The 17,555-nt window shown below is 36.3% G+C and overlaps 1 protein-coding gene across 10 annotated transcripts in view; it reads left to right on the top strand.

Annotated features, from left to right (window-relative positions):
* The window catches only part of CACNA2D1 (calcium voltage-gated channel auxiliary subunit alpha2delta 1), a 400,174-nt gene that overhangs the window by 273,632 nt on the left and 108,987 nt on the right, over positions 1 to 17,555 (top strand). For all 10 annotated transcript variants that reach the window (XR_011737089.1, XM_071803490.1, XM_071803489.1 and 7 more), the window contains exons 8-9: positions 15,339 to 15,408; positions 16,882 to 16,932. Coding sequence is in view for 9 of the 10 variants with exons in the window: in XM_071803490.1 (XP_071659591.1) it covers positions 15,339 to 15,408; positions 16,882 to 16,932 (121 nt within the window). In the remaining variant the exon portion in view is untranslated. The remainder of the gene's footprint in view (positions 1 to 15,338; positions 15,409 to 16,881; positions 16,933 to 17,555) is intronic.

The raw sequence follows: 17,555 nt of genomic DNA, 5'->3' as shown, positions 1-17,555 counted from the left end.
AGTCTCCAGGGACAGTTTATTGCAGCCTTTCAATACTTAAAAAGGGGCTGATAAGAAAGATGGAGACAGACTTTTAAGCAGATGCTCTTGCAACAGGACAAGGGGTAATAGTTTTAAACCAAAAGAGGGGAGATTTAGGTTGGGCATAAGGAAGAAATTTGTTACAATGAGGGTGGTGAAATACTGGCCCAGGTTGTCCAGAGAGGTGGTAGATACTCAGTCCCTGGAAACATCTAAGATCAGGCTGGACGGGGCTCTGAGCAACCTGATCTGGTTGAAGATGCTCATTACAGGGGGGTTGGACTAGATGACTTTTAAAGGTTCGTTCCAACCCAAACTATTCTATGATTTACTGTAGAACTCACGTTTTCACACTTCCTGCTTATTTCATTCCTAAGTGCCTGAGTCTTTTTTAGCTATCTGGTCCTGTCAGAACTTGACTTCAAAAATTCCTGGGTAATTCCCTAGTTCTTACATTTTACACACACATACAGAGTAATCTGGGGCAATCTGACAGTCTTGAAATTGTATACATGTTTTTCTGTGTATCTTTTCCTTCTAACTTCCTTCAATTTACAGCTCAAATCGCTAAGCCCTTTGCGGTTTTTATTTTTAGAATAAGTCTTGCACAAGTTTGTCCATCTTTCTCTTTTTGTAAACTCTTTATCTCAGTTTGCAGAGACATATCTTGACACACAAAAACGTTCTGAAAATGAAATCAAGTTTCATATACTGGAAAGGATATTTTTCCTATTTGCTTTTTGAAAATGAAATGATAAATTGTAAAACATTGCTTCATGACCCACCTAGTAGCTGAGGGAAAGGCTGTGGATGTTGTGTACTTAGACTTCAGTAAGGCCTTTCACACTGTATCCCACAGCATTCTCCTGGAGAAGCTGGCAGCTCATGACCTGGATGGGTTTACTCTGTGATGGATAAAGAACTGGCTGGATGGCCAGACCTGAAGAGTTGTGGTGAGCGGAGCCAAATCCAGTTGGCAGCCGGTCACGAGTGGTGTGCCCCAGGGCTCAGTACTGGGGCCAGTTCTTTTTAATCTCTTTATCAATGATCTGGATGAGGGGATTTAGTGCCCCTTAGTAAGTTTGCAGGTGACACCCAGTTGAGTGGAAGTGTAGATCTGCTGGGGGATAAGATGGCCATAAGGAGGGATCTGGACCAGCTGGATTGTTGGGCTGAGGCCAGTTGTATGAGGTTCAACATGGCTAAGAGCCGAGTCCTGCACTTGAGCCACAACAACCCCAGGCAGCGCTACAGGCTTGGGGAAGAGAGGCTGGAAACTGCCTGGCAAAGTGGGATCTGGGGCTGTTGATTGACAACAGCTGAACATGAGCCAACAGTGTGCCCAGGTGGCCAAAAAGGTCAACAGCATCCTGGCTTGTGTCAGGAATAGTGTGGCCAGCAGGACCAGAGAAGTGATTGTGCCACTATACTTGGTGCTGGTGAGGCCCCACCTTGAATACTGTGTTCAATTTTGGGGACCTCATTATAGGTAAGACACTAAGGTATTAGAGAAAGTTCAGAGGAGGGTGATGAAGCTGGTGAGGGGCCTGGTACACAAGCCTTATGAAGAGCAGCTGTAGAGATTGTAGCATGAAGTGTGTTGGTCTCTTCTCCCAAGTAACAATTGCTACAAGAAGAAGAAATGGTCTCAGGTTGTGCCACTGGAGGTTCAGCTTGGATATTAGGAAAAAATTCTTCACAGAGAGGTTTATAAAGCACTGGAACAGGCTGGCCAGGGACGTGGAGTCATCATCCCTGGAGGCCTTTAAAAGGTACATAGAAGAGGTTCTTAGGGACATGGTTTAGTGCTAGAATTAGGTTATGGTTGGACTTCATGATCTTGAGGGTCTCTTCCAACTGAAATAATTCTATGATTCAATTTGCCTTAGGTAAGCCTACTTCAAAGTTATTAATTTCTCCATAGTATTGATATTTGTGAAAGATTCGGGAAGTGTCAAAACTAGAATTAAAATGCATAGTTAAGTCTGCTCATTAATAGATGAAATACATCCACTCAGTCTTTTCTCCCTTGAAAAGAATCAATCTTTGGTACCTCTAAGCTATAGAGGGTGTCTTCAATCACAGTTTTCTTGAACAAATGCTTTTATCTGATAGTATCTTACTGCCTTGAGTAATGAGAATAAGAATAGGAAACTGTATTTTATGAAAACAGATAACAACGTTAGGTATAGGAAGTAATAGTACCAAATTATTCACCTCCTTTAATATTATGACATAATTAGTCCATCCAAATATTCCTTAGTCAAAGTGTCATTTCTACTGAGGGAAAAATAACATTCTGTGTGATGTTGTCTTTAGCTTTGTTTTGAAGAAGATAAGCCAGATTTAGGAAGCTATGTCTGTAGATGAGTAGACAGATGTGCAAGAAAGCTAAGTATTAGAAACATAGACATAAACACACTTGTAAGTTGATATTTGCAGTGACAGCAGAACCACTGCCAGACATAAAAGGGAACTGTACAACCGTGTCCTATGTTTACCTTGTAAGATGCTCCAGTAGAAACATTAGATACTGAGCTCAACTACTCTTTAATAGAAAAACAAACAAAATTGAACAAGTACTGCATTAATTATTTTTTTCTCTAGAATATATTCAGTTCAGCTCTTGTTCTCAAATATCAAGAAAGAAATAGAAGAGCCAAAGACACAGGATACTTGCATAGTTCTCAAACCTATTTCATAATCTCTTTCAGTTAGGGCTTTAACCAGCTTGATTTAGAGACTCAACATGAGTCTCCTCATACTGAACTTCTTTAAACTATTTTAGAAAGTGTGTCTTGCCTAAAATAATTTTAAAAATTAGTGAGGGTACTTAGTATCAACATTTTCATTAGTTTCAATGGCAGCAAGTTTGTGAAGAGAAATGCTGTGCTCTGTGACTGTGCTGGCAACTATCCATTTTGATATGAAGATGCCAAGAGCAATTTTGAGATGTCTATTAGCTATTCTATGAGCTCTGAACAGCTCCAGAGCAAGTAAACAATAGTTTAATAAAAGAGCTCAGAAGAATAAATAAATTAAGTGAATGGAACTTTCAGGAATGATGTAATATATACTTATTCTTACATTTGAAGTTGTATGTCCCATATTAGTCTGTCTTTCAAGAGATGGTTTCAACATTGTAAGGATGATTTGTCCTTTGGGATTGTGTCAGAATCAAGACAGGAACCTTCTTAAGGTGATGAAGATGCCTGTTTTGTACCATTACTGTTGGTTCAGAAGTAACAGTGGACTCAGTGTTTGTTTTACGAAGTAGGTAGTTATTTATTTATCATTTTTAATTCACCACAAATACTAATGTGTGGAAAAGACAAGGCGGAAAAAGTTGGACATATTGAATACGTCCAGTATGTCCACTTGTATGTCCAGTGCTTATGCTGAGGCCAGCTTCATGTGTCAGCCTGACCAGTCCATATGGACAAGGCAGCTCTGAGGTCAGGTCAGGGAATCTTGGAGACAGGGACATGATTAGCAAAGCACAGCATGGTGCGCAGGCATCCACACAGTGCAGCTTGGGCAAGGAGCAAGCACTGGAGCTTAAATGAATTTTCCAAGGCAAGAGGCAGAGGCTCGCATGAAGTTTCTTGCATCTTTTTGTCCCTCTCCTCTTCCCACATCAGCAATCCCAGGTTATGTATGTGTACCATGTAAAGGTGATCGTAAGCAGAGGCACCAATCACCCAGGAGGCTTCAGAGGCTACTGGTGGATGTAGAGACCTTCATTTGATTGATTGGTTTTTCTTTCTGAAGAAACACAGAAATTTGGTGAGCCAGAGTTTATTCCTTAATCTCTTCTACTTTTCCCTCTTGCTCAAAGGGCAAACAATGTTTGCTGACACAAAGTAGCGCCAGATATTTTCTTTCTGCTCAGAAATGAAATTGCATTTGTTGGCTGAGCGAGGATGAAAAGAAGACTCCATATGTTTGCTGTCTGTGTTCATCCTTCAGTGGAAAAATTAGACACATACCATGCACTGGTTGTTTGCAAACTATCTGAAAATTATTTCGCTGGATGTGATGAAGTTAGATTGCAAGTACTTTGGATTCTGCATGATAAAAAAATTTCTATTCAAGTTACAATTGGCTGTTTCATCTGCCATGAACACAGACCTACTAATAACCAATTAAAAATGTGAAATGCTATAGGTTTAATATACAATGCACCATTGCCCAAAAATTGGATTGTTTGTGAGCTGCTTTATTTTTAATATTTAATAATTCTTAAACAATAGTTAACTTTTAACAGGCTGACTGTTGAAGTTGTCAATTGATTGAAACTAAATTACTCAGACTTTTGAAGTGAGATTTTTCACAGCCAACTGTAATGTCTCATGCTTCATGTAAAAAGCATGTCATTATGAGAGGTGGTTTTGCTCATAGACGTAACCTTGCAAGCAACACATACAGAATCTTTTGTGACCAATATGCAAGTAAATTAAACATTCTCATGAAGCTAGAGGGGAGGGATTTCTGTTGAGTTATTGGTACTATACTGAATTTCCATAGCAGGAAGATACCATGTGATGGCTGAGATCTGATTCACTAAAATTAAATAAAAAAAAAAAAAAGGGGGGGGGGGTGTAAAAATATGAACAGTCTTAAATATATATCCCTGAATGTAACTGAAATCAGAATTTCAGTTATTTTGTTTTCATCAACACGTCTGACCAGAAAAGCCAGACCCAGACAGAAAGGCATGTAGTGAATATGTGTTGTGTACTGTTAGACATGACACTGTTTTGTGTCTTGTCCTGTCTGACCTGCAGCCACAGGGACCTTGAAGTCTTTACCCTGCCCTGCTGTTCAGCCTCTGCTCAGAGGTTGTCTTGAGTCATCTCAGAAAACAAGAAATCTCAATTCATATGGTGGTATTTTGGGGAATTAGTTACAGCTTCTTTTCTTCCTTTTAACAGAAAATCACAGTCGACTTTTGCAAACATCTTCCACGTATAACTTGTATGAGAAAACATTCCCAGTTTCTTATTGTTTGGTTTGCAAACAGAATTTTAGCTGAATTGTCTGCAGAAGACAAGATAGGACTGGACATATAAATAGCTTCTTCTCTTGTTTTTCTCTGGGGGCTCAGTTTTCTAGAATACATGTTTACAGTTGTAGCTCCTTTACAAGATCTACCAGATTTAAAAATATTTGTGTGAGTTTCCAGCCTTTATCCTGCAAGGGAACAGTTTTCGATTATTTATGTGTAACTCAAGAATAACACTCAGGTTTCACTACTACCATGAAAGCAAGCTCAAGTTTTTTTGTTTGTTTTTAAGTAAACCCTCCTGAAATTTTACATTATGGACTTCTGAAAGGCAAATTTTTGAAAACAGTACACCTAAAATTGCAAAAATATCACAATATAGTATTTTAATATCTAAAACTTTAATTTCTGGAATGCTTTAAAAGAATAGATAAAACATGGTTTTCCTCAGAGGATAAGATACTCCAAATAGATGAATACTCCAAATGGATGAATATTCTGGAAGGATTATCTCATTCAGCAGATATGGACTATCTAAAACAGAATATCTGATGCCTTCTTAAAAGCTAAGAATAAGTGGCAGTAGTCACAGAATGATTGAGGCTGGAAAGAACCTCTGAAAGTCATTTGGACCAACCCTCCTGCTCAAATAGGTCTCCCTACAATCTGTAACGTAGGGCAGGTTTGGGGTTTATTTTTATAATATTTTTTCCAAATTGTTTTTTCTTTGCCAGCAGGAGTTGGAAATTATGTTCTTTCTTTAGTTATGCATACCATAGAATCATCAAATCATTTCAGTTGGAGGGGACCCTCAGTATCATCCCTCCAGGGATGGCGACTCCACCACTTCCCAGAGCAGCCTGTTCCAATGCCTGACAACCCTTTCCATGGAGATTTTTTTTCCTAACATCCAATGTGAACCTCCCCTGGCACAACTTAAGGCCATTTCCTGTTGTCCTATCACTTACTGCTTTGGAGAAGAGACCAACACCCTCAATGCTACAAGCTCCTTTCAGGTAGTTGTAGAAAATAGAATATATAAATAAGAACATATATATATATACATTTGTACGTGTAATATATTAAAAAAATCTTGAATCCATTCCCTGTGGACTTGTACATATAGAGCTTTGCTGATTCCATGTAGACAGAAAGGTACTTAAATCTGCAGTATGATATATATTAATATATTAATAATTAAACACAGAGCAGTGGACAAATAAGTTATACAAAATAATTTAATACCTCTCAAGCCACATCAAACTATTTTAATTAAGTTACTTATATTTTGTGAGGCATCTACCCAGCTAATTTTGCCACTAGGTTTTAGAAAACAGCTATCTGAAACAAAAATTTAATATCAAATTTTTGGCAGGCTACTTGGAAGTGTAGGTACAAACCAACCAGTTCTTCTTTTAATCTTGAAACCCTTCTTAATTATAGAGGTAATGAGAATTGTAAATGTTAATCAATGTTTCATTAAAATATTGCAATGTGAAGCATATTATTTTCACTGTAGCAATTCCGAATTAAACAAATTTAAAAACCTCTTTATATTTATGTGCCTTTTGCCAGATATCACCTTTTTTGTGTGTGTGTGTAAGGCTAATATCCTTAGCAAAAGATGCATTTTGTTTTGGACTGAAGACAACAGACATTCATTTGCAGTTAAATATGATACAGGATGCTTTCTAGTTGTAGCAATAAATACACTTAGGAAAGTTTGGCTGCCAAGGATTACTCAAATGAAAACACACTCTTGATTTGGATTAATGTTTAGTAAAAGCAAACTGATCTGCAGCACCAACTCACCTCTCTTGGGCAAGTATGCTAAAGAATATTTATCAAAGGTAATACTAGGAAGGGTAATACTGGTATAGACAGTTTCAGATTTCAGTTAGTGGTTTGCATATAGGAATAACAATAGCATCATGATGCATGAAGAGATTCAGCATTTTTTATGAAGAATTGTTGAACCTCGACTCAACATGGCAGCAGCATGTTGAAGGTGGGAATGTGCCGTGGCTGGTCTAGATCCAAATAGCTGAGGCAATTGATAACAAAAATACAACCAAAAAAGGAATACTATACTGTCCCCAGATGTTCCAAAACTCCCCACTTTCATCTGCATATTTAGCAAGAGCTTGTAGGAGATTAATTTAAATTAATTTGAACTTGCTTTCCCAAAATTAGATGTCTGTCATCTTCCAAACTCCCAGAATGCTGTATAACTCTATTTCTCAGAGGGAAAAACAGCCTCCAGCCTGTGGTTCTGTGGTCCTTTTCTTATCACATAACCTAGATACACATATTTGTCATTGTCATCTGGCCTTGCCTATGTTAGACAAGAAGGGAAGGAGAAGGAAGTAAATGGATAGACGAGGGCTTTGCTTTGGTTCTACCCATGCTCATAGAACTATGGAAAAGCCACTAAAAAGTGCTACAATATTAACATCTTAGATGAATGTTAGCAGCCTCATACTCATGAGGAAAAATATTATTTCCTAGGGACACCAACTCTTTGCCAGTCTTCCAGGCGAACTGGACATGAAGTAGCATTTTGAGATGTCAGTCCTGCTATTTATGGAGGCATGACTGTTTTCTTGAGAAGTATTGAATTCAAGTTGCAAAGTATCTGTGAGGTTTAAGTCCTTCTTAGCTAAATCAGCAGATGCTGAAGAAAGCTGTAATTTTGGACTTGAATATCTAGGTAACCTTACTTTCTTGCTGTAAACAAATCTGAGCATCTCTTAATCATGCAAACAAGCATTTTTTAAGCTCATCTGCTGTATGTCTGTGCTAGCAAATGGAACAAGTCGGAGTTTTGTAAGTATCCTTTAGTCAGCCCCATGACGGGACAGAAGGAATAAGACATGCTGGCAACCTTTCCCAATGGACAGAGCTGGACCCTCTTCTGTTTCTTCTATACTACAAGATTCTCCAGTCCTGTCTAGGAGGTTGCATCTTCTCAGAAGCCCCTAGATTATTTTCTGCTATACGGCAGGGCATAGATATACGGCATGGCATTTAACACACAGCTGAATTTTCATCCCTAAAACACTTCCTGAATTAAAAAGAATATCACTGTCCTCATTTTGCAGATAAAAGAAACAGGTACGGAGAGAGAAAATAAATTCTTCAGTGATTCTCTGAAGGTTAGGGATTCAAGCCAGGAATATGTGTAACAGCCAAGTTTTTTGAAATTCAGTGTCCTATTAGGTCATTAAATTCATAGTATTGTGTAAACATCAGCAGGTGAGATAATCTTCTTAGGATCTTTGTAATATCAGTGCTGAAGAGTTAAGTGATAAGAACTCTTGCATTATTTCCCTTTTTTACTGTAGATTAACCATGTATCTAGTCTTACTTTGTTTATCTGTATAATAAACAAGTACAATACGATGGGAACTTTTCTCTAACTAAAGTCTGTTTACATTGCTAGTATTTTACTAGTATATTCCTTTGTAATTAGGGCTTACAAGATGCTAAATGGAGAAATTCCCAGATAAAGAAAAATGATGCTGCAGCACCAATTATGCAGAAAAATAGTTTTGTCCCTAAAGTCTTAAAATTCTTAGATTGAGAATATAGAGAAGACCTAGTATTATCTCTTGCCTCTCATTTAAAAAGAATAAAGAGATCTCTAAAGTTTTTCCAGGTATCAGCGAAGCAGGTCTCACTCAGCTATTGGAGCATTCCCTGCTTAGACAAATTAGTAATGGAAGAGCTTTAAAAATCAATTTCTAATAAAATAAAATGGTACGTCTCCAAATGACTGACTTGCTGTGCACAGCTGCTCTTGTGTTAACTACTAATGGCAAGGAATAGTGTTGCAGCTGTGATATTGAACTCTGAAAGAAACTCATTACTGAAGCAGATACTAAGAGACTAGAAAGCCTAAAAAAATCCATACAAAATGAATCAAAAGCCTTGAAAAGCTAAGAACTTCACCTTTTCTTTTTTATTGCAAAAAGTTTTATATTTTATAGGTGTGAGTTGCCGTTAACAACTCAACATTTACAGGAACCCTTAGAGTAAAAAAAAAGTCCAATACTTTCCCAATAATGCAGGTTATCCATTAGTACAATTACTGTGTAAGTTGGATGGTTTGAATTTTACCTTGAAATAAGCCTCTCTGAGTATTGTTCACTTTGTTGTTGCTGTTTAAATCTGGGAGGAAAGGACCTGGGCTGACATGATTTGGATCTAACCATACTCATATGGGAAACCTTACAATATGTTTAATTGTGGTTCAGTTTTTAAAACTGATATGCTGACTGTTGTAGCTGTGCAAGCAGATCCACCTGGTTACAAGATAATGTGTTACTTCTAGTGAGTTAATGAAACTGCGGCCAGCAGCCGATGACACTGTCATGCTGGTGTCCTACCACTTGTTTTTGATACAAATTGCTATCTCCTGAAAGTGCTTTTCCAGGAGGAAAAACAAACAAAAAAAACCCAACACACCAAACCCATCATGTGCCTTCTCTACTTCTTCTCCTCAAGCTCTAAGGATACTGCAGCCCTCTTGGAGGGGATGCTAGTTAGTCCAGATGAAACCACTGTGAGCAACATGTTTATCGAGGATGAAATTCAGTTTATACATGCAGAAGCAGAAGTATTTGTTTCTGAATTGGGATAACACAGAGTCATCTCAGAGGTTAATTTTAAGTCACAGACTGCTGTATGTGTTACAGGTTCAATTCAGTTTCATTTCTTTTGACATGTTTGGATCAATAAAGCAATAGATTTGTTTACATACAGACTGTTCCCATATAAAACTCATTGCTGAACTGATTTGAGATGAAACTGAGTTCAGTGTTGCCCATAACCACATAAGTAACACATGTTGAAAAAATAATCTGTGAGATTATTATACTCTTTTTCTGTGTGGTGATGGTGCTATGAAAGAGACAGAGGACACTGCACAGAGCTGTCAGTGTTAGATGTTATGTGAAGAGAATTATTGGCAATTTTAAGTCATTATTTGAATAAAGTAGTTAAGAAGTGTCTGCATTTAGTTTGACTGAACGTGTTCTGTAATAATGGGTAATTGACCAGGAACAGTCTCTGTCTCGGGGGGAATAGTGCTGATCAGTAGTCAATCCAAGACGTCATTATGATAAAAATATCTTGAGTTTCAAGTATAGTGGTGCAAAACACTCTATGATAGTTAATAACGGCTTAAAGTTACAGCTATTTATTATTTTTAACTACCATGTTTTATCACTTTTCATCTTCTACTGAAGAGTAACCAAGTAATTCTGCAGAGGTGCTGCTGCCACACCAAACTTCACGTGACTTCCTTCTGAGCAGTGGGCTAAAACAATGACACATTTCCTAACTCATGTGGGCTGTCACATACCTGAATTTAGTTTTCATAGAATCATTTTAATTGGAAAAGACCTTCGCTCATCAAGTCCAACTGTAAACCTGCTAAGTCCACCACTAAAATCTAGCTTAAAACTTCTAAATTTATCAAGCTATAAGAAACACAAAATGAAACTAAAAGCAAAGCATAAGCTGTATGTTGCACCTTTGTTCCATCTGAAGACGACTTTACTGAATCTGGCACATGGAATTGAGTAGTCTGTGTTCATGGATGTTTTTAATATGCATATGAATATTTATTTGAGAGATGGCAAATTAAAATTCAACTTTAACAAACATTTGTTTGTCTAACCCTGTAAATGCTACATTGAGGCTCATTAACTAGTAACCCTCCAAGATGGGAAAGTGTGGAATTTGAGCCAGAATAAGATGCTGCTGAGATTTGATAACAGGCTTAGTTTTACCTGTCTCATTGTCAGATTTTAACCTCATTACCCAAATGTGTTACAGGTATGTAAAGTTGTTAATAATTCATCTGTGTCTTTCTGTTCCTTGCACACGCACAATGCACCAGTGGAGCACGGCAGGTGTCACTGGGGTCCCATTCAGATGGATTTTCAGGAAGGTCTCTGGAATCATCTCATGAATTAAAATGGGCAAATATAGCCCTTTCCTGAGGAATACTTTTATTTAGGCTTTACCTTATGACAACCTCTGTACTGTATAAATTGATTTTGTGTGTAATCAACAAAACTGAGGATTTCCACCCTATATGTGTAGAAATTACAGAACTTGCCTCATTCTTGATTGAAATATAGCCAGGCCTGTATCTCCATAAGGCAAACAGCAGAAGTGGGAGGGATATAGAATCCAATGAATAATTTATAAAATATCAAATCTGACTGTATGCCATGCAAGAAAATCATCAAAGAACATGACTAAAGCCTAATGTATGCCACAGAGACTGTGTAGTGTTGACATAGTTCAAAGATATCAGTGTACAACAACGAAACATGGTGAGCCTGATGTCTTAAAGACATTCAGTGAGCAGGGCTTCGAGACATCTGATTAAAATGCATGTTTTAAATATTAGATCATATAAATAAAGCTGTAAATCTCAATATCCTTGACCTTCAGTTTCACTTTTTTAGGAAAGCATGTGATTGTCTTTTTGTGCATTTCATTTTTGCTTTCATCTTAAGCCATAGAAAGGCTTTTCTCAGTAAGATGGAAGCCAGTTTCCCCAAATGGCTTTATAGCATGTTCTGTGTATGGACCAAGGCAATACTTGTCTTTTTCAGTGGTCTTCATGCTTTCTAATTATTTCCTATATAATTATAAATGCGTAATCATGTATTTTTGCATAGAGAGCACTTTTTTTAAAATTAAAATTAAAAAAAAAAAAAGCTGAAATCAGGGTAAATTAAAATTAGAACATTGGAAATCAACTATCATAAGGGAACTTCAGTTTTCTAGTAGTAGCAATTTCAGTAAGATCCTTAAATAGAATAATTCCAAAACTGGTGAATAGATTTGAGACCATGGAAAGCCATCTAAAATTAAAAGTGTTAACTCAGAGAGCTGAGGATGAATGAGTAATTTAGTTTTGGTAATTCTCAAAGAGGGAATTCAGCACTTCTTTGGTGTGAATGAAATTTCAGATACTAAGTGCTGAGTCCTTAATTATGTTTAGCCATGCAGAGACTTACTAACAGATGATGTTCACTGTTGTAGAAAACATCATCAGAATCAATAGAACTAGTTCTCCCAGTAAATGTGTATTTCTTAATTAGTGTTTGTATGATCCATCCCCCGTTAATATCTGACGAAAAATTTTTCAGTCTCACTGTAGATCCAGAAAGTTTTCCTCAAGTGGAAACTTAAATGTGTTGATGCTCACTGTATTTGTCTCAAAAGAAGGTAATATATTAATTAGGAAAAATAAATTTATTTATATGTGGCACAGAAATCACTGTTTTAAAGGCATGGTAAGGAACAATGATCTCTTTCCAGTCTTTCCAAGACTGGGCATGCTGAAAAGGTCAGGCTAGGGCAGAAGAAATTGTGGAATTTAGCTGTTGTCTTCAGTACTTGGAATATTGCCCCAAACGGAAAACTCTGTTATCATTCACAGTCATCTTCAAAAGCAATAGATAGGCTTCGAGTGCTGTGCTGAGTGGTTTATTCACAGTTTGTTTTATGATCTAAGAGCATGACCGGACCATTCAAACAGTTCATGATTTAATTCTGGCAAATGTCTTCCCTACAAATGTGTTTTTTAAATTATCGATATAGATATAGCCAGAAAGAGTGAGTTTGAACTTTGTTGCAATCCAGGAAATTACTGAAAAAACTACGGTAGAACTGAGTGCAAAGCTTACTTGCTCAAGTCTTACCAGAAGGACCTGCTCTGAAGAGCAATTTGGAAAGACTTGTCTTCAGATCCTTTCTTTCACTCGGTTTCAACCAGAACCATTCTCTCCATAAAGTGAAAGGTGGGGTGGGGGAAGCAAAAACCAACAAACCAAAAAAAAAAAATCCCACAAAACAAAAAAACACCACAAAAAACCAAACACACAAAAACATCGAACAAAAACAAACAAAAAAAACACACACCAAAAAACCCCACCAACACCAACTTTTGTTATTCTGTGTTTCCTCACAATTTTAAGTAACACTTATTTTTGTCACTTCATGTTTCTGGAAAATTTGTCACAGTAGATTTGGTTTAAAGGACCCAATCCTGAAGTGTGTTTTGTCTGGGCGACTGGTGTTGATCTCAGAAAATGATGTGCTCCCTTGTCAGGTTGTGTTACATTAACACATATTGTAACTCTCAGATTTTGCAGAAAAATCTAGCTGGATTGTCTTCTGTTACGCAGACAAAATGTAGTCTTAACACGTTTCTGTAAATTTTAGTTCAGAATTTAGAAAAGTTACATGATACTTCAAAATAATAATAAGTTACACTGTCATCTTCTTGAAGGTTATGATATCAGATAAATTATAGCTAAACGTTCATGTGATGGTTTTCAGTAGACAATTTATGTTAGTCAAGGAGCTAGTCTGTTATTTTGTGAACTTTTAGAAAATGCATTGAATTGTAATAATGACTATGTGAGTATCCATTGTTCTAGCAAAACATGTTATAATAGAAACACTCTTCTTCAGCTCCTGCTTCTGAATTCTCTTTAAATCACCATCCATTTGCTTTAGAGAATGTAGTTAAGGAGGCAGATATATCTTTTATATGAAAAAATAGAATTCAAAACCGAAGTTTTAATTCACTTCTTAATTGAGATTGCCGAAGGCTATTGTCACATTAACAGTGTAAATTACATTTTATGTGTTGTTTTGAAAATAAATTCAGACAGGTACATTTAGGTAGTTGTCTATTTATGAAGATTGTCCAAGAAATGAGTTGATTAAGAGGGACAGATTTGGTAGGGCATAATCTTTTTTAGATGTTAATGGAAGGCCTAAAAGGTTGAGTTAAGATACAGCAGTGTTGGTCAGTACCCTGATTTATATTTGCAATTTCACCTAAAATACTCTTAATACAACCTGAAATGAGTACATGGAATGCAGATTTTTGAAGTCTCAGGGAAGTTATTTCAAGGATGGATTTTCAGATAGAAATCAAATAGATGAGTTAGTCTGGAAGGACACAAAAAGTCCATGATTGAACATGTTCTAACCATGGCTTCAGGCTCGTAAATAACTGGTGAGTTTAACCTGTGCATAACTAAGTAATGATACTCAAGTTGCTAACAATGTTGACAAGTCTCAAAGGTTTTATTCTTTCATCTGTGGAAATTTCAAAGACCCGCATCCATTCAGTTCACGAAGGTGGCCTGATCTGAGATCACAGACAATACTGGTATCAAGTTTGAGGTTCTTCTGGTACACAAGAGTGAGCAGTGTTTTCTGTGGCTGCAAATCTATACTGATAAATATATACTTATAAAAGTCTTGTGGGTCATGCTCTGTGTAAATGTTTGGTAACTGATGTGCTGACTCAGGTCATGCTCATGTAAAAAAGAGATTGGTAAAATCACAAATATGCAGCTGCTCTCAGCTGTTGGCTTCTTTTTTATTAATAAGTAGAGATACCAGAATTTTTCCCATTTGTCTCAGATGAATGCTTTTTCAGGAAGGATCCTGGAGCTGCCTATATCTTTCTGTATTTCTTAGACAGAAAAATGATTAATGGCAGGAAATAGTTCTCCCAATGCTGTTGGCATACAGTGAGAAAACAAATTGGAGAACATTATTTCATTTCATTTCATTTAACTTTTCACATTTTTATTTGTGTTCGTTAAGCTGTCAAATGGTTTTGAAAGTCTCATTTTGTTTTTCAGTGAGGAAAAAATGCCTACCCTTGCTTAAAATTATTGCAAAGCTTAGATTAAATGCTTGGAAAAGGTTATTAATCTTAGCATTTTCTTTACACAGACACTAATAAATCCATCTCATTTTATTTCCAGAAAATATGATACTTTCATGGTACTTCTCTAATTCGCAGTTTTAGGCAAAGCTCTCTTGAGTCAGTGAATAATTTTTAGATGGATAACTGAGCTTTGCATCAGCACAGTCTGATTGTATAGAACATGAATCAAATTATAACTGTTTTTGAAATGAACTACTTTGTTGTTCAAATGTTATTTCATATTCTAAGGTACTTTGGTTCAAATTCTGGTTCCATTGCATTCAGCGGTGCACTGTAGTCAGTAACTGTTTATCCAACACAATTTGGCACTTTAAAATCTTTATCTATATATACTTGTATTCTATTATATTGTATGTTTTCATATCTAGGAGTATGTAGGTATTTCAAAAACAGATAAAACACAGACTTTTCTAATCCATATCAAATGTTGACATTTATATAGTATGAAGTCTATGCTACTGATTCATTATAATGTTGTGTTTGAAATGCTGAAGAAGGTGTTTGTTTTGTCTTTGTTTGTTTGTTTTTTAGCTTCCCCATGGGTAGATAAAAGTCGAACTCCAAACAAAATAGATCTGTATGATGTTCGCAGAAGACCATGGTAAGCTTTCTTTAAGGAACTGATTTCTATACATCGCTTTCTTGATATGACTGTAAAGACAATTTTTTCTGATTATTTTTATGTAACAGCCCTTACTTTTAGATATTGCGGTTCTGTTTTTATAAAATCAGTTAATTCTCCTGAATAAAAAATATTCAAATCATATTATTTGTTATGCAGTACCTACTGTAATACATCATACTGCTGCATTACCTGGACTTTTTCATAGGAGAGTAACTATCAGATATGTATGTTGAGGGTTTTGATTGCGGGGATGATAAAACCCTGGCAGATGTATTGTTAACCTCCTCTGTTCCCCCACTTCCCCCTTTTGCTTCTCCCTCTCCCCCCTTCCCACTAAGGACAGGCGATCGGGAGGGAAAGAAGGACAGAGAGAAGAGAGTTGGAAAAATTAACAATGTTTACTAATGCTACTAACAAGAATAGAGAAAATAATATAAAATATACAAAACCAATCTTGAAAGTCTCAGCAACTGCAGAGCTGGCACCCAAAGTCCTGGATTGGACTCTGCAGCCAACCGGAGCTTGATTCATTCTCTCACTAGGCTTCAGTTCGCAGGGACGACCAGCAAGGTCCTCTCCTAATGTCGGCCATAAGCAAAAGGGAAAAAAAGGACGAGATCCTCATGATCTCCCACTTTTATATGAAGTATTCACGTGAATGGAATGTTATACATTGTTGGTCAGTTTCTTGGTCACCTCTTTCTCATTGCCCCTCTTGCGGGATATGAATCTGTCCTTATCAATAACTTTGCATTCCATTGCTATGTTTACCAAAACATGTATCTGGTTCTCCAGGAAAATGCAGCTAATATGAAGGCTTCAGCTGACAGGCAAATTCACTAAAAGAGAAACTTGGTTTTTAAGAAAACCTGGACAGTGTATCAGACAATTAAAGATTTTAGTTTTATTCCAAATCAAACACAATTCTTATTATTAAACATAACCATTCTTCCGGGTTTTTTTTTTTTCATATATCTCAGGGTTTAGACAGTAAAAAAAAAAAAAAATCATGACATTGGTAGAAGAACAGAGAACAGTAGGATTGTTTTTCATTGTTTTTTTCTGTAATACATATTGATACTTGGATTCATACTAGTTGTATACATTTTTTCCAAGAATGAAGTATTTTTCCTTCAGCTAGGCTGATGTAATTATTCCTCTGTCATCTAGTCTTTAGTTCTGAAATAGCACTCATGTTTTTCCATTATCAACATCTAAAAATAGTGAATTTGGATCAGTATATCTGACTTCCAGGCTTTCCTAATGTGGTTTAGACTTTGGTTTACTTAGAACGCACAGCAAGAGAGAAAATTATAGTGTATGGATTTATACTATCTACAACAGGAGGATTTTGTTGGTTCAGCTAGATTTAGAGATCTCAAAGTGTGTTCCATCACACACAACAAATGTGGTTTTGAGTTTGTCATTCATATTCTTCATTTATTTCAGGTATATCCAAGGAGCTGCATCTCCCAAAGACATGCTTATTTTAGTGGATGCGTAAGTGTTTAAAGTCTAGATGTTGACATTAGAAGGATAAAAGTACTTAGATATGCTGAACAAATCTGTATGCTGAAAAAGGGAGAGAATTAAGAAGTCCTTATATGCAAGAATTGAAAATCTTGGTATGAACAAAATAAATACACAGGAAAAAGTTTCAAAAAGTGCAAACCAAAGTGAAAGTTATTTCAACGACGAGCAAGGAAGTGTTTTGTAATCATTCTAATATTATTCTACTTTAAGCATCTTAATTTTTGAAGTAATCAATTGAAAATTTCTCATGTGCATGGCAAGATCTGTTGTAAAACGCAACCCAAACCCAAATATACAGAAGCATTATTGTATATTTAATCATGATTTTATGATCCTGAAAGATGAGATTCTATGCAGACTTACATATTTTACCTTACATACTTAAAAATTGTCAAGTTTGGTTGCTTTAAGATATTAGTAGAAAGTCAGCAAAGAAATTAATAAAAAAATATTTTCCTTAGCAAGGTTTTCTTTCTTTAATGTTGAGGGACAGAAGGAAGCGTTGATCCTGTTGTGTCAAACAGATTGCTTAATGCTGAAAAAAGTTTCAGTAAGAGAATTTGCATTTAATGCTTCTAAATGTGGTGTAG

Source organism: Patagioenas fasciata, chromosome 1 (genome assembly GCF_037038585.1).
Source record: "Patagioenas fasciata isolate bPatFas1 chromosome 1, bPatFas1.hap1, whole genome shotgun sequence".
NCBI lineage: Eukaryota > Metazoa > Chordata > Aves > Columbiformes > Columbidae > Patagioenas > Patagioenas fasciata.
Note: the sequence above shows the minus strand (reverse complement) of the source record. Positions and strands in the feature narration are given on the sequence as shown.